This window comes from Microcaecilia unicolor, chromosome 2 (assembly GCF_901765095.1).
Source record: "Microcaecilia unicolor chromosome 2, aMicUni1.1, whole genome shotgun sequence".
Classification (NCBI taxonomy): domain Eukaryota; kingdom Metazoa; phylum Chordata; class Amphibia; order Gymnophiona; family Siphonopidae; genus Microcaecilia; species Microcaecilia unicolor.
Genome location: NC_044032.1, coordinates 516,862,445 through 516,889,482, shown reverse-complemented (window position 1 = coordinate 516,889,482; position 27,038 = coordinate 516,862,445). Strand labels below are relative to the sequence as shown.

The 27,038-nt window shown below is 41.2% G+C and overlaps 1 protein-coding gene across 1 annotated transcript in view; it reads right to left on the bottom strand.

The window, feature by feature from the left end:
- The window catches only part of SLIT2 (slit guidance ligand 2), an 809,356-nt gene that overhangs the window by 43,069 nt on the left and 739,249 nt on the right, over nt 1–27,038 (bottom strand). The window contains exons 30-32 of the mRNA XM_030191232.1: nt 20,613–20,750; nt 10,743–10,983; nt 1,422–1,552 (exon numbers count right to left, since the gene is read on the bottom strand). Coding sequence (XP_030047092.1) covers nt 1,422–1,552; nt 10,743–10,983; nt 20,613–20,750 — 510 coding nt within the window. The remainder of the gene's footprint in view (nt 1–1,421; nt 1,553–10,742; nt 10,984–20,612; nt 20,751–27,038) is intronic.

The following is a 27,038-nucleotide window of genomic DNA, read 5'->3' as shown; positions in this document are numbered from 1 at the left end:
TTTATCTGTTGTTTGGTTCTTCTGACTGTACGAGAGTGGCTAGTGGACTAATAAACAGGTTAAACAGAAGAGGAGAGAGAACAGAGTCCTGAGGGACTCCACAGGTCAGAGGCCGAGAAGCAGAAAAGGAAGGGGTAACGTCTTGGTAAAAACATCCAGTAAGAAATGAAGAAAACCAAGAGAAGACAGTGCCTGATAGCCCAAGTGAGGCAAGACGAGACAGTATAAGAGAGAATGGTTCACTAAATCAAATGCGGATGATAGGTCCAGAGAAATTGCTAGAATGATATTATGTTTATCAAAGTGAAAGTGAATTTCGCTGAGGTGTGCAATAAGAACAGTCTCAGTACTATGATTAGCTCTAAAACTCAATTGTTTGAAGAAGAGAATTGAACATAAACAATTTTTCTAGTATTTTAGAAAGGAAACACAGATTGGACACAGGACAATAGTGAGCTGGGGACTGAGGATCAAGATTAGGTTTCTTAAGTATGGGCCGAACGACCACTGCTTTTCAAGAAAGAGGGGCTTGACTGCAAGAAAGGCTATTATTGATCAGAAGAAGCATCTTAGGGAGTAGGTGCAGATCAGGGAGTTTCAGTCAAGCTGAAAGGAAAGGGTCAAGGGCATAAGTGGTGCTATGCATAGTAGATAGTATCTTGGTGAGTGAAAGCAATTGAAATGAGGACCATAAGGAGGATCCTGATAAAGGGACCGTGGAAGAAGATGATAATGAAGAAATGGAGTTCTGGGGCAACTGGGAAGCTAAATCAGTTTGTCCGGGGGGACTGGGCTAAATAGACAAATCAGTGGTAGGCAGAGAGTTAATAAGATCTGAAACTTTGGTAGTGAAATATTGAGCCAATTACTCTGCAGTGGGGGGGGGGGGGGGGGGGGGGGGGGGCAAGTCCTTTTAGCAGAATTCTTACTGACTTATGGGAGGGATGTCAAAATGTTTTAGATTTTTTCAGTTGATAATTGTAGGTTTTAAACTCAGCTTTAAAGGCCAAAAGGTGATTTGGGGTTCTTGGCCTAAAATGCTGCTTGTATTTACCTATCTATAAGAAAGAGATATCTATATATGAGTTTATACAGACCCACAAAGCCATTCTTTCATAGATTTTTTTCAAGTGAATAGATGAAAGAATTGATATGATCACATAGGGGTCCTTTTACAAAAGCGCACTAGCATTTTTAGTGTTCGCTAATGATTAGCACGTGCTAAATACTACAGATGCCCACAGAAATATATGGACGTCTCTAACGTTTACCGCGTGCTTATTTTTAGCGCATGCTAAAAACACTAGCATGCCTTTTGAAAAGGACCCCTCAATTAGTTTTCATTTGGAATATGCGCACTATTTTTACATGGGATTCATTACATTTGCTGCTCTGGTGCTTTATTGCATTTGGCTCTTCACCTGTAAATGGCTGAGGTTGGATAGGATCCTGTGGCATAGCTGACACGCACTCGCCCTCGGTACAGCTCTACTGCTACGTAGTCCTTGTCACCTTTGTACAGGAGAATTCCACTGTCCTCATTTGTGGCAACCTAAAAAGATTACAAGTAGAACATAAAAAATTAATCGTACCCAACAATTAATTTTATTCCAAGCAGAACAGAACTCTTAAAATAGACTTCCTGCCCTATGCCCATTAATTTACTAAGATTTATTATGGCTAGACAAACTAAATAAAATATGTCTTAATGATATTACTAAAACAACATTTACAAATGAAAAGCACTCAACTAGATATGCCAAGGGAGCATAAGAAAGGTTAAAGTATTCAAGTTACAGAATCGGGTGGAAATGTTGACTGGAAGCTATACAATATTCTAGAACAGAGCTTTTCAAAATGGGGGTCACAAAAACCATGCTTGGGGACATGACCTCGGTGGGCTCTCCGTAGGTACTTCATTATTCTACAGAGCTTGAATCAGTCCTTGAGCTCCATTTGGCTTGCTGCTGCTGCCACCACTGCATTTTTTCGACCTACTCATCTTGCCTTTTCTTTTTATCACCCTTAGCAGTGTTTTTCTCCCTAGGTTGGCATGATCTGGTGGCTTAGAACACCCTGGTCAGGCAGCCCTGAGGCTAGGATATTGCCTCCTTTCAAGAACACTACAATAGCTGCAGCCTTATTCCATTCCTCTACAGCAGTGGTTCTCTACCCAGTTCTTGAGGCACTCCAAGCTAGTCAGATAATGCACACAGATCTCTCTCATTCATTGTAGGAACCTTGAAAATCACACTAACTGGGTAAGCCCCAAGGACTGAGTTGAAAACCACTGTTCTACAAGCTTGAGTGCATTACCTTCAAATTGCATCCAGGCTTAAATGGGCCAGAGAGATGAGCTACCTATACCCACCAATCCTTTTCATCACAGCATGCAACACTTCAACCTGAGCCACAGGGAAGGGTGTTTCTTAAGGTAGGTATCATGAAGGATAGAAAAGATGAATCATCATGAATTATTTTTGTCTCTATAATACTAAGCTGTAGCACAAAAATAGGGGAAATCAACGAGGGAAATGTAACCTGGTGGTTAGAGCAGAGGGCTTGCAAAATAAGGGAGACAGAGCTTAACCCCGCCACCCCCAATCTCCCAATGATGCTCTTTGTGACTTTGTCTCAGATACAAACTTTTTAAGCACTCGGGTTGGGAACTACTTAATGTACCCAACTGTAACTAATATTTGAAAAGGCAAGTAATCAAATCTAAAATTTATATCCACAAAAAGAAAGCTGGGTGGCTAATAACATGAAGATTGCTTGGTAACTTGCTTGTACAGACTGAAATAGTATTTTACAGTTGGGAAAAGACTGGCTGTGGTTGTACATTGACAAAGAAAGTACCAATGATAAAGGAATGAGCAGGAGTTAAGTAATGGATGCTAAATTTAGGGTTTCAGCTAAAAAGTGGAAATCTAGAACCTCAGGGTAGCATTCCTGGAAGCACTCTCTTCCATGCAGTGGAACCCAGAGCCCAGAATTCTCAATGCATGGATGAGATGATAGTGCAGGGGATAGAGCTTTAGATATTTTAGGAACCGGCCGTAAATAGGCACACGATGGTTTCAATTTTACCCCAGGTCCTTTTTTCCGGCCCATTGAAAAAAAGGCCTTTTTCCCACATGCGGAAAACCTGGCCCGGCATGTGCCCAAAATATGTGCCCATACTACCGCAGGCCACTTTTTGCCATGGCTTAGTAAAAGGACCCCTCTATTTCCTGCATTCTTGCCGTTAAATATTGTCTCTTGGTTTACTATGTTGAGCTAACTACTCTTTTAATTGTAATTTCTATGTACTGATCGTCTGCCATCATTGCTTTGGTTTTATACAATGTTTGTTTATTTATACAGTATTTGATAAACCATCTTTCCTTTCAAAATCATCAAGGCAAACATAAATATTGAGGTAATTGAAATCTCACATTATTATTGCATTAGCAAATTTTTAACCTTCCTACTTTCTGTTAGAATTTCACTGTATGTCTCTTCATCCTGTCTGGATGGTTGGCAGCATACGCTCACCAGAATGCTCTGGTGACGGACACGAAGGACAAAAACTGGAAAGGAGATGGCGCAAATCTCACCTAGAAGAAGACAGGCTAAACTGCAGGAAGCACATGGCAAAGTACCGCCAAGCCTTAACAGCAACCAAAAAACAGTATTTCTCTCAATGCATTGCACAGGCTTCCAATTCAACCAAGCAGTTGTTCAGTATAGTAAACAGCCTACTGCAACCCCCACAACAAAACCAGCCTCCCCAGTCTAAACTGAACTGCAGTGATTTTGCTGCATACTTTGCCAACAAAATGAAAAGTCTCCACCAGGATTTACAGGCAATCCCACCCAGTGCCCAACCAGTCAACCAGGGGTGCACAAACTCGCTCCCTCCTAACAGAAACAGATGGAACGCTTTTAATCTAATGACAGAGGAGAGCCTCGACAAACTCCTAAGAGACCTTCGACCAACTACCTGCTCCCTCGGTCCCTGCCCATCAAAGATAGTGCAGCAGGCAAGTATGGGCCTAATAGAAGGCGCCACAAAAATTGTGAACACCTCTCTTTCTAATGGGCAACTACCAACAGCATTAAAAAGGGCAGTGGTTCACCCTCTGCTGAAGAAAAACAACCTTGACCAGGACAAACTTGAAAGTTACAGGTCAGTATCCAACATCCCGTTTCTAGGGAAACTCATAGAACAAGCAGTCTGTGTTCAACTTAATGAATGGCTAGAAAAGAGTAACTGGCTAGATCGATGTCAATCTGGATTTAGACTGGGTTATGGAACAGAAATGGTCCTCGTATCCCTGCTAGATGATCTTCACAGAAACAGAAACAAGGGATTCGCCTCAATGTTAGTACTGCTAGATTTCTCAGCAGCTTTTGACACTGTGGATCATGATATCTTGCTAGCATGACTGACAGAAACAGGTATCAATGGTACAGTACTTGCCTGGTTCAGATCCTATCAGACAGGCAACAATACATAATGTTTGGCAGCAACTCATCACCACCATGGACACTGACCTGCGGGGTACTACAAGGATCGATATTGTCACCTATTCTGTTCAATATCTACCTCAAGCCACTAGCTGAGCTGATTCGGTCAATGGGAATTCAGTTTTACATCTATGCGGATCATGTACAGCTACTCATACCCATTGAACCTGACTTACCTACAGCCTTGAATAAACTGATTACTTGTCTAACATCAATTCAAGAATGGGCTAAACACAACAAACTGTATGAACTCCACCTCAAATCACAAGTCAGGAACCTTGGAATACAGTTAGATTCAATACTTACTCTGATTCCCCAAATCCAAGCAACCTTCAAGAGCTGCTTCTACTTTTTGCGACAGCTACGCTGCCTCTCTCCTTACATTGAGAAGGTAAATCTTATCCCAGTTGTGCATGCCATGGTAACATCAAGACTGGATTACTGCAATGCACTATACAATGGTCTGACTACAAAGGGCCTGCACCAGCTCCAGTTGATTCAGAATACAGCAGCAAGACTCATAGAAGGTTGCAAGCGAAGTGACCACATCACACCATTTTTGCAAAAACTTAATTGGCTACCAGTACAATACAGGGCTAAATTAAAAATTGTATGTCTGATCTTCAAGGCCCTGAAAGGAAATGGCCCCGAGTATCTGAAGAATAGGATGATCCTACACAGACCGCCAAGGACATTAAGGTCCTCCCAAGGACTTTCACTAACTACACCCACTCCAAAAGACATTACATGATGTGATACCCACCAGCGACCCTTCTCCGGAGTAGCCCCCACACTCTGGAATGCATTGCCTGAAAGGTTCCGCTTAACACAAGAGTATCAGGCTTATTTTTGAAAGAGAAGGGTGCCCATCTTTGGGGGGGGGCTCAGCACCCAAGGTAAGGGAGCTATGCACCTGGGAGCAATTTCTGAAGTCCATTGTAGTGCCCCCTAGGGTGCCCGGTTGGTGTCCTGGCATGTGAGGGGGACCAGTGCAATACTAATGCTGGCTCCTCCCATGATCAAATGGCTTGGATTTGGTCGTTTCTGAGATGGGCGTCCTCGGTTTCCATTATCGTTGAAAACTGGGGACGACCATCTCTAATGTCGACCTAAATGTTGAGATTTGGGTGTCCCCGACCGTATTATCGAAACAAAAGATGGACGCCCATCTTGTTTCGGTAATACATGTTTTCCCACCCTTTGCCGGGACGTCCTGCGAGGACGTCCTCAGGAAAACTTGGGCACCCCGTTCGATTATGCCCCTCCACCTCTACTTCAGGAAGCAGGTGAAAGCTTGGCTCTTCAACCAAGCCTTTAATGGAAGAAGTAACTAACTTGTTAGTCTCACTCACACACACAAGGATTGACTCGGGCTGCACATACTGCAGTGGGACATGTTTATCCACTCCTAGCCTAACTGAGATAATATTTAACCATCTCTCTGACCTCATATGCAACTTTCTTCAAATCAGTCAACTTACTTTCAAATTCTTCCTACTTTCTTACTCATCTATATGAGACAACTTTGCCTTACCCTTCACTTCCAATTATAATGTTCTATTACGTACTTTGTAGTCATTGCAAGTAGTATACCATCTATTATGAGTTTATTCCAGGGATACTTTGAATGTTATTTTCACATGAGCGTAACTATTAATTACATACAGTTATTAACCAGACCTCAATACTTCCACTCCTGGTCTATCACCCTCTCGGGTATGAAAGAACCTTTTTACAAAAGGATTCCAGGAAACTATGTGGAGTCAGTCTTATCATACCCGAGAGGGTGATAGACCAGGAGTGGACGTATTGAGGTCTGGTTAATAACTGTATGTAATTAATAGTTACGCTCATGTGAAAATAACATTCAAAGTATCCCTGGCATAAACTCATAATAGATTATAAAGAACCAGGGAACCCTAACATAAGGAAAATAGAGAGGTAAGGAGCTAAGTAGTATACCATGCCATAGTTTGTATTGTTACTTGAATATTTTTACTGCTGTAATTGCCTATTGCTCATGTTTGATCTATTCTTACTGTACGCCGCCGTGAGTGAATCCCTTCAAAAAGGCGGTAAATAAATCCTAATAAATAAATAAAACTATGTTGTGCTAACTACTCTTTTAATTGTAATTTCTATGTACTGATTGCCTGCCATCATTGCTTTGGTTTTATACAATGTTTGTTTATTTATACAGTATTTGATAAACCATCCTTCCTTTCAAAATCATCAAGGCAAACATAAATATTGAGGTAATTGAAATCTCACATTATTATTGCATTAGCAAATTTTTAACCTTCCTACTTTCTGTTAGAATTTCAATATGTCTCTTCATCCTGTCTGGATGGTTGGTAGCATACCCTCACCAGAATGCTCTTCTTCTTCACACATGGAAGGTCTAGCCATAGTGATTCCATATTGCAAAATTGTTCTTCTGTATAGCTTTCCTGTTTGACTCTATGCCATCTCTACCAATCTTATCCACCCTTTCCTTTTGATGTAATTTGCACTCTGCTATAACAATGTCCCACTAGTTGTCCCCTTTCCACCAGGTCTCCGAGATGCCTATTGTGTCCAACTCTTCATTTATTGCCATACATCCTAACTCTCCCATCTTATTTTATTACACTTTAGCAGCCACATATAGACAATTTAAAGTATGTTTTTAATTTGTATTTAGAACCTGTATAGCAGTTGATAGGGTAATTTCAAATTATTTATCTCTATCTATTTGAATACTTCTGAGCTACTTCACCTTTTATCATAATCTCTCTTTTGTACTTTGGCAGCAACTCGAGAATACCTTTCTCTAAACCATGAACTCCTCTCAGCAACAGGGAGATAATTGTACATGTGGCACTTGGTGGAAAAGAGTAGATAGCTCACTGCTGGATTGCTGTCTGCATCCTAGGATAGCTGAGTTGTTTAGTTATTTAAATTTGCTAAGGGATATGGATGCTTAAACTAATATTTTTTGTTTGTTGCTCAATGAACTGCAAAGGACCTATAATTGAATGCTAAAGGTGAATCTTTTGCTGATGAAAATCTCCAATTACATTTTTCCTGTCTTCTTAATTGGCTTAGAACCTTGAAATCAAAGACTAAGCCTAGGATGGGTGGGTGGAAATGCTTAATTTTCTTTTTTTAAATAGACAAACATAGGGGTTGATGCAGAAAGCCATGTGGGATTAGCAAGAAAATATTCCACGGAGATGCAATAAGCTATTGAAATGCAAATTCACATTTAGCTATTCCACTCAACTCAGTTTAAAGACCTCTATCATATCTCCAAATTGAAGAGCAACAGCCTCCCTTGCTCTTTCTTATATGAATGTCATTCCATGCACTTTATCATTTCTGACACCCTTCTCTCTGTTACCCTTCTAATTCTGCATGCTGTTCTGTGCATCTCAGCCTCAAATAGATTTTTTGCACATAAACATTTTGCAAGGCTAATATTTATGCACAAAACAACACACACTTTTATTTTCTTAGGACATGTATATAAATCCTTTATTAACTCCCTGCACAACTGTTATTTCTGTTCTGTCTTTTAAAGGTGCAGGCACTTGCAATGGTTGCACAAAAAAAGATTTAAAAAAAACTGGCAGTAAATCCCAAAAAACTGTCATTAAGGGGGAAATTCTATATATGGTGCCCCAAAACATCAGTGCTGACTAAGCGTATTCTATAATCGTTGCCTAGATTTAAGCGCGATTATAGAATATGCTTAGTTGATATTTCCGTGCCTTAAACTATGTGCATCCATGTACACCAACGAAAATGTGGCGTAAATCACGGTGCAAAGATTTATGTGCACTGGGCCATATTCTATAACTACATGCATAAATTTTGGAACGTCCATGAAATGCCCATTTCCCCACCCATCACAACGCCCCTTTTTGCCTGCGTGCGTTACAAGTGTAGCACACTTTGATACAGAAAACACTTAGGGAGTTGTGTGACTGAATTCTAATCACTGCCTATTAGTGCTCATTATTACTACTACTACTACTTATCACTTCTATAGCGCTACAAGGCATACGCAGCGCTGTACATCATACATGAAAAGACAGTCTCTGCTCAAAGAGCTTGTTAAATGCTGTTATCAGCATTCATTAGCCTGTTAAGCTTGTTAACTTGCACAAATGTTATAGAATCTGCATGGATTTCGGCACAGATCTCCCCAGGTAAATCCTTTCGACTAACCCTTCTATGCTGCCATAGATGTAGCAGTAAATTTCTCAGGTTGTGTGCAGATTGAATTCCCCTGTTTACTTCTCTGCATTGCAGAGGAATATCTAATCATTATCATTCATTTTAATATACTGTGTACCCATGTGTCCTGCACAAGTTCATGCCACGGTGAACCCCTTTCTGTATCATGTGGTCATCAATGTTTGTGTAGAATGCTAATTAACTGCGCTCCTCTGCCCTTGGTATCTTTCTGCATTGGCATCCTTGTGCTTTTACCTAATAGAGAAGCCTAATGGTTAGAGCAGCAGGCTGTGGACCGTCCTACTGAATTTGGCCAAGTCACTGAGCCCCCACTGATACAAACTTAGGGGCCCTTTAACCAAACAGCGGTAAAAAGTAGCCTTAGTGTGCCCTTACACAGGTCTTTCCCACATGCTAAGGTCATTTTTTCTGCAGAATAAAGTGACCAAATTTCCTATTTTTTTGTATTAATGGCCACATGTTAATTTTGCCATTAGCACGACACCATTAAAACAGAATAGCATGTGCACCCTTACTTCCACCCATTATGTAGGTGGTAAGGGCTCATGAGCTAAGCATGCTCTAATTAGTTAGCGTGCAACAATGTAGATGTGCTATCTGATTAGCGAAGAACACAACCCCTCTCCACCCCCAGACATGCCCCCACCACAAAAAAAAAACAAACTTATTTTTTAGCATTTGGGTAGTGTGCGCACATCCCAAAATTACCGTGGGATGGATGTCCCAGCACGCCCTGTAGTAAGCATGCATTAGTGCTTATCGCAGCTTTGTAAGAGGGCCCCTCAGATTATAATTACCTCCTTCCAATCTTCTTACCCTCCATACTCTTCCCCTACCTCTTCTTTATCGCTCTACGTCCTTACCTATCCCTATCATTTCTCTCATACCTCTTTTATCCCATTTACCCCTTGTTCATTTGTCCTACCAAAATACCTCCTTTGTTGATTCTGATACCACAGATTGTATTCTCTTGTTACTATGTAAGCCACATTGAGCCTGCGATGAGCGGGAAAGCGCGGGATACAAATGTAATAAATAAATAAATAAATAAGCCCTGTGGGGACAAGAGAATACCTACCGCACCTGAATGTGACTCACCTTGAGCTGCAACTGAAAAGGGGGAGAGCTAAATCCAAAATCCCTTCCCTGCTACTTAACTTTCTTTTTTAAATGGACAGAGAATTTCAGTTGAACCTACAATCTCATTATTCTTAGCAGGTATATACTCACAAGTGCAGATTCCTTATCAGTAGTGGCAGGTCCTTTCTCAGCACCTTTACAGGATCTATCCAATTCCTTTGCAAACCCACCAGAACATCTCTGAACTCCACTGATAGGCTATGATGCATGCTACCTGGACACATGACTTTGTCCACTAGTTTCACCACACACTCTGCTCTGTACCCTTTTAAGAAGGAGTCTATGACCCTCAATATTTTAAGAAAAGAGATTTAAATCTTGGAAGAGACAGAAGTTTCAAAGGGGAAGGTCACAAGATAACAAAAGTGGCCTTTTTTATTTTGTACATATGCATTGCTGCTCAGTGTACATCTCAGCAGTTTTTGGTTCATAGTTCATATCATCTTCAAATGAGATGGATAGGAAAGAAGCAGGAAGATAGAGTTGTAGGAAGGACAAACCAATTGTGTTTAGATCATGTTGTCAAAGTCTAAACTAGATGGAAATCCTAACAATGCTTGATTCCAAACCTAGAATACCAGTATTAAGAGATTTTCTCTTCTAGAGCAATAGCTCAAAACCCAGTTTGATTTTCAAAATATCCACAATGAATATACATGAGACAGATATGCATACACTGTAAGCAATGAATGCAAACCAATGTTATGCATATTCATCGTTTATATCCTGAAAACCCAGCTGGCTTGGCATGTCCTGAGGAATGGGTTGAGGACCACTGTAGTGCTGCTGTACTGTTTCAAATAAAATGACAGAAATTAAGATCACCAGACTTAATGCAAACTCCTTACCTGCAGAGTGATATTGGTCTGAGGACGAACCTTGACAGTTGGAATTTGCAGGTAGGATTCTTTATTCACAAAATTCACACTAACCAATTTTTCACATTTGCTCCCCTGAAAGCCTGATAAGCATTGACAAACTGGTTCATTTACTTTTGTAATACATTGAGCTCCATTCTGGCACTCAAAATTATCACACGGGCTAGTGCGAGGTAGAACCATTGGCGGTGAAAACTCACAAAACAGGCCACTGCATAAAAGACAAAAATAAATTTCTGTTAAGTAGTTTCTTATATCCATCTACTTATTTTATAAATATAAAAACACAGTGCTGAGAAAAGGTTTATGACCCTCTAGAATGGTCTGTATATTAGCACAATTTGTACTTACAACATTATGATATCATTCAGCTAGGGATATGATGTTTAGGTTGTTTTTTTATTCTTTCCAACTGAGTAGTATGTTGGCAAGAAATTATACATAGGCATATATGGCTCAATATTCCATCTATCTGATGGACAAATAACTCTCTGAAAACCAAACAGAATGGGCCCAAATTTGAAGCTGTGAAAGAGGTAGGGAAAAGACATTGAGTCTGAAAATGAAGTTGATATAACAAACAAATACATTAGTGGGGGGCACGTTTTTGCTGTAACAGCTCCATCTTTTTGAAATAATGTGCCTATTAAGGTCTGATATGATTCTTTTACAAAAAAAATAGCACACATTTTCCTATGTACAGGAGAATATTTGGAGATATTAGGATTCTCCTATCAAGGAGTGGAACTTTTCTGCCCGATATTCAGCCGGCGGCAGGCAGCGCTTTGACTGCCTGCTGCTGGCATTCAACCCGGACATTCAATGCCGGGCGATTTCCAGCAACTGGCATTAAATATCCAGGTTTTTCAACTCTGGCTAGTGCAAGACCGGTTAAGTCAATATTCAGACTTAACCGGCCATGGCTTTGCACGCAAAGATAGGCCTACTTTTTATGCGGCCTTATTTGGCTGCTAAGCCTGGGCAGTTAAGTTCTGAATATCGAGAGTTAGCCAGTCAAGACCCGGAACACTCCCAACTTCACTGGCTTTATTTTTGGTGCTAACCGGGCAATCTCAATGGCGATAACTGGTTAACTGCCACTGAAAATGATCAATTATCTACTGAGACACAGGTTAATTGGTTGGTGGCTGTTCCCGGCTGGTTAATTCTTGCTGAATAGAAGCCAGTTTGTGTTTTATTACTTTTCTTTAAGTGATGCAAATTTTTAAATTAAAATTTTTTAATGTGTTTTATTATGCATGGACACTGTCAATTGCTTGAATATTTACCATGAGGGTAATATATAAAAATTTTCAAATATATAAAAATAATACATAAGGGTATAAAACTGTCTGCTGAACTAAACAGATAGTCTGTCCGTATACTGGGGAATTCTATAAATTTGCACCCAGCTTACAGCTCAGAAACACATTCTAATGGAGGAAAGGTGCTGAAACAGGGCTGAAATGGCAGATCATCATGAAAATACACTTACATGGCCAGTTATAGGATAGCTCCTAAGTGTCTTTGTGTATAACTGCAAAAGAGGTGTAGCAATGAGAGGGGCATGGGTGTTCCAGAAAATTGTGTGCAGTTTTATAGAATACTATAGATGTGCACTCAACCTCTGTGCCAGGGTTTATACCAGGTTTCTGCTGGATAAGTCCAGGTGTCCAACGCTATTCTATAAGGAGCGTTCATCCTGGAGTACTCTATATAGAATACTACTTACTACTACTACTTACTACTTAACATTTCTAAAGCGCTGCTAGGGTTATGCAGCGCTGTACAATTTAACATAGAAAGACAATCCCTGCTCAAAGAGCTTACAATCTAAAGGACAAGTGAACAGTCAGTCCGATAGGGGCTGTCAAATTGGGGCAGTCTGAGTTTCCTGAAAGGTAAGAGTTAGGTGCCGAAAGCAGCACTGAAGAGGTGGGCTTTCAGCAAAGACTTGAATATGGGTAGGGAGGGGGCTTGGCGTAAGGGCTCAGGACGGTTGTTCCAAGCATAGGGTGAGGCGAGGCAGAATGAGCGGAGCCTGGAGTTGGCAGTGGTGGAGAAGGGCACTGAGAGGAGGGATTTGTCTTGTGAGCGGAGGTTTCGGGTGGGAACGTAAGGGGAGATGAGGGTAGAGAGGTAGTGAGGGGCAGCAGACTGAGTGCATTTGTAGGTAAGAAGGAGGAGCTTGAACTGAATGTGGTATCTGATTGGAAGCCAGTGAAGTGACCTAAGGAGAGGGGTGAAATGAGTATAACGGTTCTGGCAGAATATAAGACGTGCAGCAGAGTTCTGAACAGATTGAAGGGGGAATAGATGGCTAAGTGGGAGGCCGGTGAGGAGTAAGTTGCAGTAGTCAAGGCGAGAGGTAATGAGAGCGTGGATGAGAGTTCGGGTGGTGTGTTCAGAGAGGAGAGGGCGAATTTTGCTGATGTTAAAGAGGAAGAAGCGACAGGTCTTGGCTATCTGCTGGATATGCGCAGAGAAGGAGAGGGAGGAGTCGAAGATGATTCCGAGGTTGCGGGCAGATGAGACGGGGAGGATGAGGGTGTTATCGACTGAGATAGAAAGTGGAGGAAGAGGAAAAGTGGGTTTTGGTGGAAAGACGAAGAGCTCGGTCTTGGACATGTTCAGTTTCAGGTGGCGGTTGGACATCCAGGCAGCAATGTCGGATAAGCAGGCCGATACCTTTGCCTGGGTACCTTTGCCTGGGTCTCCGCGGTGATATCAGGTGTGGAGAGATACAGCTGGGTGTCATCAGCATAGAGATGATTCTGGGTGCCAATTTTTTCTGAATCTAGCCCATAAAAATACATACTTATGTGTAACTCACCTTGGAAAAAGGTGTGAGCTAAATAATAAAATGAATAAATAGTGGCTGAAAATCATCAATATTTGGATAGACTTGGGATGGTTCAAAGGATTTTTGCCACTAATGCTCAGTAAGTGCAAAAACTTACCACACTTCTGCAAAAAGGTCTCATAGGTTCTTAGACTTTCGACCTTGGAAATCTAATTTTCCTTGGACAAAGCAAAATCAATGACATCACATAAACTACAAATATTGACAGAAAGGAGCATTAATACTCCCTCGGTTTTTATCCAGTTATAAAGAGTGTGTTCTTCCAATCTGCGGGTTCCTCCCTCTCACCCCCCCACCCCGGAAATGTCCTCTACTCAGTTCTGTATTGTTATATAGTAGGATTCAAGTAATGCAAATGAATTCTTTAAAGAATTAATTGTTGGAGCTACTATTTTGAATATCAGTTGCTGTCTATCAGAGATACACATATACACACATGTATATATATATATATATATATATATATATATAATGTGTTGTGTGTATATGTATATATTTCTCTGTTCATTTCTGAACACATTACCATCACCCCGTTACCATTACCATCCTGCTGTGCCGTACGACTGGAATAGACTTCCTGAGTCGGTATGTCATGCTCCATCTCTAGTCCTATTCAAAGCTAACCTTTTTGAGGCTGTTTTTATTCCATTCCATTCAGTTTCTTATACCCCACAATTAGCCCCAACAGGGTTCTATGCAGTTTACAAAAATATAAAGCTGAGCTCTTTATTCAATTGTTCAATACCCATGTTGTTTTAATTGTTCTTATTATAAATGAAACTCCCTAATCCCTTATTTGTCCTGGTTTTCTTAAATAGACACTAAGCTCTGTCGAGCAGGTCTCTTATGTGTTTGTGTATAGTGCTGTGTATGTCTAATAGCGCTATAGTTGTAGTAGTTAAAAAACTACTATTTAAAGACGTATATCTGCAGCATATGCAGTTTTCATGTCCTGGACATGTTTTGGGAGGTCAGAAAAGTATCTGCGTATTTCTAATTTTTTAATGGCAACATATGAATACCAGAGCGATGATGCACCTCTTCACCTGAACATCCCAAACACAGCCTGTATGCTCTATGCAAAATTGGCCTTAAAACTCTAGTTATTTACGTGAATATTTAGGGTTGTCTTACTTCATGACAAACGTTTAGCTTTATGGATGAGTGGTATGACATTCTCATCTAGAATTTTCTATAGTTCTATCAATGGGAAAGGGATATGGGATTGGATTTGATATACCACCTTTCTGTGGTTACAATCAAAGTGGTTTGTACCTGGCGCAATGGAGGTTAAGTAACTTGCCCAGAGTCGCAAAGAGATGCAGAGGGAATTGAACCCAGTTCCTCTGGCAAGCCATCTGGGTCCTGATGCAGCAAAGCAGTACTGCATCATGATAACTTTCGCCAAAATGCTTGACAGTCATGCTGAGAATTTTATTTTAGAAAGCAGTGTTTGGTTTGTTTTATTTGCTACTGAGAACAAAAAGTTAAGGGCTTCTTTTACAAAGCCGCACTAGAGATTTCCACACGGCAAATGAGGCTTCCTCTCATTTGCCGCTCAGGAATCAATAACGCAGCTTTGTAAAAAAAGCCCTAAATGTTTGATTCATTTGTTCACAGATCATCATTTCATAAATTCAGATGCTCCATGGACAGCCAGAGGAGGGCAGCATTGTTCTTTTTGAAAAGCAGTGATCTCTTCCTTTCAGAAACACCATTACTATTCAATTTTTCTTAATGACGGCTGACACAAAATCTCTCACATCAACCACATTGAGAAACCCTGCAGATCTTTATATGTAAGTCTGGGTTTTTGTTGTTGTTGTTTGTGACTTCATGAATAATTTTCTGGTTTGATATTGGCAGGATGAGCGCTTTGATACAGCCTTTGTAGTCTTCAGCTCTATCCACTGGTAGACTATCAGGCTCATTTTGAGAAGAGAAAAACATCTAAAAGGTGGCATGTCTGCATTTGGATGTTTTTCTTACAAAAACGTCCAAATCAGTATTTTTGAAACCTATTTTTAGATATTTTTTCTATGAAGTCCGTCAGAAGTACATCCAAATCTCAAGGGGGCTTTTCAGGGGCATGTTCAGGGCGGGACTTGGGCGTTCCTAAGACTTAGAAGTTTTTCAGCCATAATGAAACAAAACAAAAATGTCCAGGACTAAAACAGACGTTTTGAGCTAGACCTGTTTTTATTACGAATAAGGCACAAAAAGGTGCCCTAAATGACCAGATGACCACTGGAGGGAATCAGGAATGACCTCCCCTTATGCCCCCAGTGGTCACTAACCCCCCACCCCCCAAAAAAGATGTGATGAAAACATTACTTGCCAGCCTCTGTGCCAGCCTCAGATGTTACACTCAGGTCCATTAGAACAGCATGCAGGTCCCTGGAGTGGTCTAGTAGTGGGTGCAGTGCACTGCAGACAGGTAGACCCAGCCTCCTACCTGTTACAATTGTGGCGGAAACTGCGAGCCCTCCAAAACTCACCAGAAACCCACTGTACCCACATATAGGTGCCCCCTTCACCCGTAAGGGCTACGGTACTGGTGTATAGTTGGGGGTAGTGGGTTTTGGGGGGCTCAGCAAACAGTAAGGGAGCAATGGTGAGATGTGTACCTGGGAGTATTTTATGAAGTCCACTGCAGTGCCCCCCTAGGGTGCCCTATTGCTGTCCTGGGATGTCAGGAGGACAAGTCTACTAAAAATGCTGGCTCCTCCTACATCTCAATGGCTTGGTTTTTTATGTTTTGCACTTGGACTTTTGATTCCGAAAATGGACCAAACCCCCCCCCCATCCAAATCACAAAATGCCCAAAATACAAAACGTCCATATTATGTTCGGTCATATCCTGAGGCAACTGATGCTGGCAACCACAGGACATTATGATGGAAATACACATTTGATGTTGCCTGCTTGGAACTCTGTAGCATCTGGAGTTTACTACATTTGTATTGGGACTCTTAGAGGGTTTGCAAACATTTTTTTCAATTGAATGGAGAACTGCTGATGAACTACAGATATATCTACAGTGGTGCAGTGAATTTCCTGATGACTGCAGTGTTTTCATGTTGAAAAAGTATTGAAAAAAACTATGATAAATTCTTTTGTCCTGGTACCAGCTATGATATATAGTACATGATAAAATATAATGTGTACATGGTATGGTCAAGAATATGTGGTAGTGGATGGTATGAGTGGTGAGATTGCAGTGTGTGGAAGCAGTAATTTATAGGCTTTAATTTTTATGTATTGTGCAATATTATGTTTGTATATAATAAAGGTTTGGAATTGTGCATAGTTGTGATTTATATATTATGTAATAGCATGGTTTACAGCTATACTGGAATATAGATGCCCTGTTTGTGCAAGCAATGAATATTTATAAGAGATTTGCATGCAGTGAAGGCAGTGCATGCAAATCTCTCTCATGAATATTCATTGTGGTTATCTGGAAAACCTGACTGGCTGGGGTGCCTCCAGGACCAGGTTTGGGAACTACTGGCTTAGAGGGAACAGTGGCCATGGGTGTGTCATAGGCATGGACGACATTTACGAGGGCAATTTAGAGAGTACTATAAATGGGTGTAGCACCAGCCATGGGCATGACATAAATGTGCACACCTACATTTAAGCATGCCAGTGCCAACTGCTGTCAGTACGATGCACGCAAGTGTTCTTACAGAATAGGCTCCCAGCCTGTGGAAATTTGGCAGCTACATTTTGGCAACTTACTATAGAATTGCCTCTTGTGTGTGTTAAGAAACATGGAACTATTTAATTTATACCCTTTTTGCTACATTAGAAAAGACTGGGGTATCACATGGAGAATTTGGAATTCTCATGGGAGGCTCACAAACTTTTTCCCAGCACATGCATGGGGTAGTTTTATAAAGATTTTTACACATGTAAAGCACACTTTATGTATGGGAAATGGCTTATAAAATTGTGCATTGACATGATCACATGTACTTATATATACACTGCATGTAGGCATTTCCAGGGCAGCGTTACCCTGTACACATCTGTAATAGCGCGTACTTTGTAGGTGGGTATATGCGTGGGTGCTGTCTGGCAGGGCATCGGTGAGGGTGCACAAGTATGCATATGACTTACAGAATACTGTGAGTTATGCCCTAATCACTGGAACTCAGGCACAAGCATTCCCACCAAATTGTAAAAGTAGGCGCTTACTTTCCTTTATGGAATAAGCATCAATCAAGCACCTTCTGGAGACTTAGACACACTAAGACGGTAATTCTGTAAATAGAGGGACCTATTTTAGGCACCAGGAACACACCTATTTGGAGCCTATTCTATGAAGAAAAGTAGGGCCTATTTTCCTTTTTGGAATACTAGCTTAAGGAGCTGAGGACATGCCCATATTTGGGACAAAATCCCTTATATCAGCCGTACAAGTAGTGTAAATGCATGTGTCTATATTGCAAAAGAACACACATCTATACATGTAATTTGCACCCTACCAATGATCCGCCCAAACTGTGCCCAGATGAATGCCCACAAGCAAAGTATGCATGATTGTATTTTGCTGCAGCATTATAGATACCATTTATGCCGCACATTTCTGTTCACATATGTGCTTAAATGACTACAATATCAGCATTTATGTGCATTCTTACTGCCTAAATCTAAGCAACTTCCTATAGAATTATCTTTCACGGGTAAAGAATCTGCTGGAACAAAGGAACTAAAGAAAGGTGAACTGGAATATTGCAGCCTGGACACTGTAGGAGAAAACTAGACTACATCTGGGTGCTGGAAGAGAAAGGCAGAACTCCAGATAGCTTCTCTTGCTTGTTTGAGTGAGAGCCTGCAAGCTAAAAGGACTGTTTAAACTTACAAGGGACAGGCACTATCAGTGGGAGGTGGGGCTGACTCAAGGGACTGTGGCCCCCTGAGCCAGTTTGCATTGAGCCCCAATTAACTCCTTGGATCTAGCATCTCTTCCATTCCATCCCTCCAACTTCGTCTTTCTTCCCTTTCTGCACCCACTCCTCCCATGGGTCTGGCATTGCTCCTCCTCCCATTCCCCTGTGGTTCTATCAACCTTGTGCAAGTTACCTGCAGCAGCCTGAACACAGGCTGCTTTTGCCCATGGCCTAGGTCTTCCCTCTGCTGTATCCCACCCACAGAAAACCATCAGAGGAGGCATGGCAGCACAGGGAAGACCTAGGGCTTGGCCAAAACAGCCGGTATTAAGGTTGATGAAACTGGGGGGGGGGGGGGGGGGAGAAGGGCAAAGAAGGAGCAATTCTGGACCTGCGGAGGTAGAGAGAGAGAGACTGGGCCAGGGGTGCGAGAGAAGTGGAAAGACATGGAATCTATGTGGAGGATGGAAGGCAATGGGACTTTATATACCACCTTTCTGTGGTTTTTGCAACTACATTCAAAGCGGTTTACATATTTACAGGTACTTATTTGTACCTGGGGCAATGGAGGGTTAAGTGACTTGCCCAGAGTTACAAGGAGCTGCAGTGGGAATCGAACACAGTTTGCCAGGATCAAGGTGGCTTTTAAACATTAGATCAGGTGAGGTCAAAGGATAGGGCACCCTTCATCACCAGCACCCTGAGCCAGTGCCTCATCTGATTCAATGGTTAAGTGGACCTGTTGGAAGTAAAAAGGAAGCAATGCAGTAGTAAAAGCCCTAGAGCTGGGCTGTTGTGCTAGGATCCAGCAGAAAGACTACATGAGGAAGCTCAAACAGTGACTGAATCCCATAGGAGATGATCTTAATATATAGACATATTCTCGCTGTGGCATATTTTTGTGGTCTGTTTTCAGCAATGTATGTACTTTATCCATGGAAGGCAGGTGGGAAGAGAGGTAAGGTTAGGTCGGGAGAGACAACAATTCACAAAGGGCTAGATTTACTAAACAGCACAACTGTGTCAGTGCAGTAATGCTGTTGGGATGTGCTTATTAATTGTATTTACTTACAGTATATTTAATACATAGCTTTATAGCATTTACTTCTAGCTCGACAACTGCACAGACCAGATTACAATATATATCCTCTAAAAACCATCTTAGTAAATAGATCCCACTGCATGAAATGCAACCTGGGATAATTAACATGCATTAATGCACTTTAATAAATCTAGCCCCCATTTTACATTTTCAAAGCTACGCACATTCCCCCAGATTCTGCATATGACACCCAGATCTGCACATCCAACATGTAACCACAATTGAGTAATGAGCTCTTAACTACCAATAACTGGGTGCTAACAACCAATTACTGAAGTTAATTGGCACCACTTTGGATTTGCATGCGCATCTGGCTACGCACTATTCTATAAGACATGGCACCTAATTCTACTAGAGCGTAATTCAAAAGGGAGCGTGTCACAGGTGTTCTGCAATGTCTCGCATGTAGTTACAGAATACTGCTTCAGTGCACCTAACTTGGATATTGGCATTTACACCAGGTTTCAGCAGGCGTATGTCTTGTGCCTACAGTTAGGCGTGGGAATTTGTACTAAGTGCTATTCCATAGAGCAGTATTTTCCAAGTTCGGTCCTGCAGTACCTATTGCCAGTCAGGTTTTCAGGATGTCCACAATGAATATGCATGAAAGAGATCTGCATATAATGGAGGCAGTGTATGCAAATCAAGTTCATGCATATTCATTGTGGATATCCTGAAAACCTGACTGGCAAGAGGTACTCCAGGACTGGACTTGGGAAACACTGCTATAGAGGGCATGCACCTGTTAAAGAACAGTGCTAAGTGCCGATTGTTTCGGTGCCATTTATAGAATCCCCCCCCCCCCGGTTGTTTTCCAGGGAAAAGTATCTGCAGAAAAAACAGCTCGTGCAGATCTATGTGGGTATGTTTTCCTAAGGAAATTTTCAAATCATGGTCCAAAGCTTGTGGAGGAAAACTAGTGGAGTACTCTGTACCTACCAATACACTATTGAAAATTGATTCCCTGGCATGCTCACCTGTATCCTTCAGGACAGATACATGTATATCCATTTACTGCATCGGTGCACTGTGCTCCATTTTTACATTTATTCTCCTGGCAATCATCATAGTCAATATCACAATGTTCACCCACATATCCAGGTGTGCAATCACATCTGTTGAATACAAGGTGCATTGATGAGTACAAAAGCCGCCTACAAAACATCTTACTGCTGCAATTATGACAATTTACAAGACCGCCTAAGACTGAGCATGCCTGATTCAAGAACATTTTGGTTTTGAAGATCATTTAGCTTTTCTTTTCTGCATCCAAAACATATTTTAATGTACATTTTTGTTAGATATGAAACTTGCAAAGTTTTCTAGGCGCTTGAAACTATGTCCGCATAAGGATCTTGCATGTGTAGAGTCGGAATCTGTAATGAATGTGTGTGATTTCTGTATTACATTGGCTGATGGTCTGTCATTACATCAAATGTTGGTCATGGGAGTCTTGATGGCCTCCATTAGTCACTCTGGCAGTTTCCGCTCGGAATTCATCAACAATGTAGATAACCACAAAATAAGCAAACCTGCAGAATTTCTGGGACCCAGACAAACAGGCTATGAGAGGCACTTGGAGGATGTGTTTTTATTCAGCCTGCAATGAATCATAGAGCGCTACGCTTAGGAAACCTATCAGACTGGTCAGCAGAAATAAATAGATTTTGGCTTTCAACTAATCTAATAGAAAGAAGAAAATAGGAAAATAAAATTAGCTGTCTGGTCTGTGAAGCAGCAGTAATTCCACTATAGAAGACTTGCAATAACAAACAGAAGTATGATGTAAGGATTTCAGTTGCCTTGTGAAAGCCTAAACAGTTTTGCACAAAAATATGAGTCAATAATTGCATGAAAGTCTGCACTGCATGCTACGTTCTCCTCCAAATACAGCGGTCCTCCCCATCATATATGAACAAAAAAAGCTAAAACATGTGTTTCATTTGATCCAGACTGTAAAGTTCACACTGTTTCAAGTTTCTCAAGTATCTTAATACTATTTAAGACCAGCATAGACAGCATTAAGGGGGTAATTTTATGAGCTCTTTGCATGTGCACAAAGAGTTTTATATGCTCAATTAAGCAGAGGTTGAATGTGCATATAAATAGGCGCGCAAAATACACAAAACCTACTTTCATGTAATATATGAGAAGGCATACAGGAGCGAAGGAGTAGCCTAATGGTTAATGCAGTGGCCTGAGAACCAGGGGACTTGGGTTCAATTCCTACTGCAGCTCCTTGTGATCCTGGGCAAGTCACTTAGGGTCCTGTTTGCTAAGATGCACTAGTATTTTTAGCACATGCTAATCATGTAGATGCCCATAATATTCCAATGGGCGTCTACATGGTTAGCATGTAAGGGCATCTACACAGCTAGCATACGCTAATTTTTAACGTGCTAAAAAAACTGGTGTATCTTAGTAAATAGGGCCCTTAATCCTCTATTGCCCCAGGTTCAAAATAATTACCTGTACATAATATGTGAACCACTTGGACTGCAACCAAAAAAAAGCAATAGATCAAATCACTTCCACTCCACCTAATTATGCACTGTATTCCTGGGGAGTGGTGAATGGGGGTGAAGAACATAAGAGCTGCCCTACTGGGTCAGACCAAAGCAATATCCTGCTTCCAACACTGGCCAATCCAGGTCACAAGTACCTGGTAGAGTCCCAAAAAGCAGCAATATTCCATGCTACTTACCCCCAGTGAGAGAACCAGTACTCATATTTATGTATTATAAAATATGTGTATATTCATTGATTTATATAAAAGTTGCCAAAAATGGTATACGCAAATTTGGGTGCAGGCAATTTAATTAAACAAGCTAATTAATAATTAATGCCAATAATTGGCACTAAGTAGATTTAATTGGAATTTACACATGAAAATTTAGACGTGATATCTGCACCTAAATTTTACATGCTAGTAAAATAAGGGTGCGCAGAAATGGGAGGGTCATGGGCGGAACTGGGGTGTTCCTAGAATTTACATGCGTTGTTTTAGAATAAGGGGGGCACGTACATTTGCACCACGCTTCAGCTGGTGCAAACAGCGATGCCTAAAGTTAGATGCGATTCCCAGGCATAAGCGCTATTTTATAAATCATGCCTAACTGTAAGCATGGCTTACAGAATAGTGCTTTTGTTGGGCCAATTTTATAATTGGGCACCTCTTTTCAGGTGTTCTGATATGGCACAGTGAGAGTCTAATCTATAACAGCATCTGACAGAAATCACCAACGAAATCAAGCTCAGCTTGAACATCATGGACTCATGGGCAAACGCATTTCAACTAAAACTCAACACAGTAAAAACACACTCTCTCATCCTCTCATCCCAATACAATACGAACAAACCCACAAACATAAACACCCAAGATTATACCTTCCCTATCTCAGACAGCCTGAAAATTCTCGGTGTTACAATCGACCGTAACCTCAAACTAGAGAACCACGTGAAATCTACAACAAAGAAAATGTTCCATTCAATGTGGAAACTCAAAAGCGTGAAACCATTCTTCCCGAGGGAAACATTTCACAACTTGATACAATCAATGGTACTAAGCCATGTAGACTACTGCAATGGAATTTATGCGGGATACAAAGAACAAATTATAAAGAAACTTCAGACCACTCAAAACACGGCAGCCAGGCTTATATTTGGAAAAACGCGATTCAAAAGCGCCAAACCCCTCTGAGAAAAACTGCACTGTCTCCCAATCAAAGGACGTATTGCTTTCAAAATCTGCACCCTGGTTCATAAATTATCTACGGCGAAGCACTAGGATACATGACAGACCTCATAGACCTACCAACCAGAAACACAACAGGATCAACACGAACATACCTAAATCTCCACTACCCAAGCTGCAAAGGACTCAATACAAATCAACCTATGCATCCAGCTTTTCCTACATAAGCACACAACTATGGAATGCATAAGCCGTGAAAACAACTTATGATCACTTAAACTTCTGGAAATCATTAAAAACTAACCTGTTCAAAAAGGCATACCCTACCGACCCAACTTAAATGCCTGTACCCTGTAACAAAACGAAACCAAAGCTCGTAATGGACATATAATAATTCTTCCTCTCTACAATTCCCTAATGTGTCTGTACACACGAACCTTATTCTACCACAACATTACTGTATTTGTTCATACCGGAATTGACGAACGCCTTTGCGGAACTATGTAAGCCACATTGAGCCTGCACACTGCCAGCTGACTGCAGGAAAGTAAGTACTGACACCACGAGGAGTTAAGGATTTTTTTTTTTTTACTGTGGGATCAAGGCTTTTTACTTTTCCTGTGGGGCAGTAAAAAGTTTTGTTCCTGCATCTGTGGGAATTTTTTTTACAGTGTTGCCATTACCGTGGATATACAAAAGAACATATTTCAGAATATGGAAAAATAGATCCGAATTAAGGAAACAAGAAACAACATAATCACTGGCAAGTTAGACACAAAACATTGATGTCATAGGAAATAATGACATAGGAAAATGTGGAGGGAGGTTCTCGAAGCCAAATTTAGGCTCTTAGGTAGAAAGCTCAAATCCAGAACCTCCAGGGTAGCATTTTCAGAAGTACTCCCTGTTCCATGAGCAGGACCCAAGAGTCAGGCAGAGCTCTGGAGATTCAATGAGTGGATGAAGCAATGGTGCAGGGAGGAAGGTTTTAGATATTTTAGGAACTGGCCAACAGTCAAGGAAGGGGGAGCCTATTCCGTAAAGATGGGTTCCTTCTTAACCAGGATGGGACCCATAGGAGCCAACTTTTCAAAATTATTGGGGGTGCTAAGCCCAATAGAAATAACCCCTCCCTGGACACATACAAGCAATTTTCTCAATATCGGGGGTGCTCAAGCACCCACAGCACCCACAGAGTCGGCTCCTGTGATGGGACCAGTCTGCTGGCATCAACATTTAAAAAGGAGATAGAGCAGCTTTTAAACTAGAAACTAGGGAAGGCCAACAGTCGCTCAAAAGTGCATGGTTCAGAAGAAAATATCTTTAAATGATATCAGCAAAAAGGAAAGATATGGCATCCCGACAGTGAGGTTGTAATAGAGACCATAGTAGTCCAGGAGGCATATTTTCAAAGCCCTTAGACTTGCAAAGTTACGTGGAGGGGCATTTTAGAAAGAAATGTCTAAATCAGAATTTGGACGTTTTACAAAGACGTCCAAATTCTGAACAGGAAAAGTCAATTTGAAAAAGATGGACGTCTATCTTTTGTGTTCAAAAATACTATGGACGTCCTGTGATTCGGCTGTCTTTGTTTTTCGGCCATTAAAAAAAAAAAAAAAAAAAGGTCAAAGTGTAAAACGTCCAAATTCAAGCCATCAGGACGTAGGAGAAGCCAGCATTTTTAGTAGACTGGTCCCCTTGACATCCCAGGACAGCAATAGGGCACCCTAGGAAGCACTGCAGTGGACTTTAATAAAATGCTCCCAGGTACACATCTGACCATAGCTCCCTTACCTTGTGTGCTGAGCCTCCCAAACCCAATACCCCCAACTGTACACCACTACCATAGCCCTTACGGGTGAAGGGGCACCTATATGAGGGTACAGTGGGTTTCTGGTGAGTTTTGGAGGGCTCACAGTTTTCTCCACAAGTGAACAGGTAGTGGGGGTATGGGCCTGGGTCCACCTGTCTGAAGTGCACTGCACCTACTACTAAACTACTCCAGGGACCTGCATGCTGCTGTAATGGACCTGAGTATGACATCTGAGGCTGGCAATAATGTTCTTCAACACACGTTTTGGTGGTGGGAGGGGGTTATTGACCACTGGGGGAGTAAGAGGAGGTCATCCCTGATTCCCTTCAGTGGTCATCTGGTCATTTGGGGCACCTTTTTGTGCCTTATTCGTAACAAAAACAGGTCTAGCTCAAAACATCTAAGTTTTAGTGCTGGACGTTTTTGCTTTGTTCCATTATGGCTGAAAGACATCCAAGTCTTAGTAATGCCCAAGTCCCGCCTTGAACACGCCCCTGATACGCCCCCTTGAGATTTAGACGTTCCTCTGACGGACTTCGGAGAAAGACGTCCAAAATGAAGTTTCGATTATACCAATTTGGACGTTTCTGTGAGATGGACGTCCAAATGCTGACTTATGTCACTTTTTGGACATCTATCTCTTTCGAAAATGAGCCTGATATGAACCTATGGAATTTTGTAAGTCTAAGGGCTTTGAAAATGAGCCTCCAGATGTCTTTAAATAAAGAGCATACAGATTGTCAAGATTGCAAATTATCACTGTTAACTGCTGAGCAAGTTGTAAATAGGAACAAGAAACATTCTCCTCCCCCCGCCTTTTACAAAATTGCATGGTAATGCTGACACAGCCCATTCACTTTGAATGGGCTGTGTTGGAATTACCGCACCGGCAGCTGCCAGCATGTCTAAGTAAAAGGGAAGGACTGAAATGTCTGTATGCAATATATTGTACTAAATCAAATGATAACTATAATAGGCATCTCTGAGACCTGTTGGAAGGAAGATAACCAATGGGAGACTTCCATACCAGTGCACAAATTATATTGCAGTGATAGGGTGGATCAAATTGGTGGAGGGGTAGCATTATATGTTAAGGAGGGTTTTCAATCGAATAGACTAAAAATTCTGCAGGACATAAAACACATCTTGGAATCCCTATGGATAGAAATTTCAAGTGCAAAGGAGAAAAAGATAGTGATAGGGATGTACTACCATCCATCTGGCCAGGATGAACAGAGAGATGCAGAAATGGTAGAAATTTGGGAGGTTAACAAACTGGGCAATACAATATTAATGGGTGATTTCAATTACCCAGATATTGACTGGACAAATGTAACATCAGGGAATGCTAGAGAAGTAAAATTCCTTGATGAAATTTAACAAATTTATTAATGATCTGGAAATAGGAACAATCAGTGAGGTGATTAAATTTGCAGATGACACAAAAATATTCAAAGTTGTTAAAACACAGGCAGATTGTGAAAAATTGCAGGAAGACCTTAGGAAGCTGGAAGACTGGGCATCCAAATGGCAGAATACATTTAATGTGGACAAGTGGAAATTGATACATATTGGGAAGAATAATCCAGATCATAGCTACCCGATGCTAGTGTCCACCTTGGGAGTCAGGACCCAAGAAAAAGATCTAGTATACATATGTAGCATCACATCATACCTTATGCTATGAGTTTATCTTGTTGGGCAGACTGGATAGATCATACAGGTCTTTATCTGCCATCATCTACTATGTTACTATCCTGCTTATAATCGAATGAGAAAAACGCCCAAGTTCCGACCTAAATCGGGAGATGGACGTTTATCTCACAAAAACGAATAAAGCGGTATAATCAAAAGCCGATTTTTGGACGTTTTCAACTGCAATCCGTCGCGGATGCG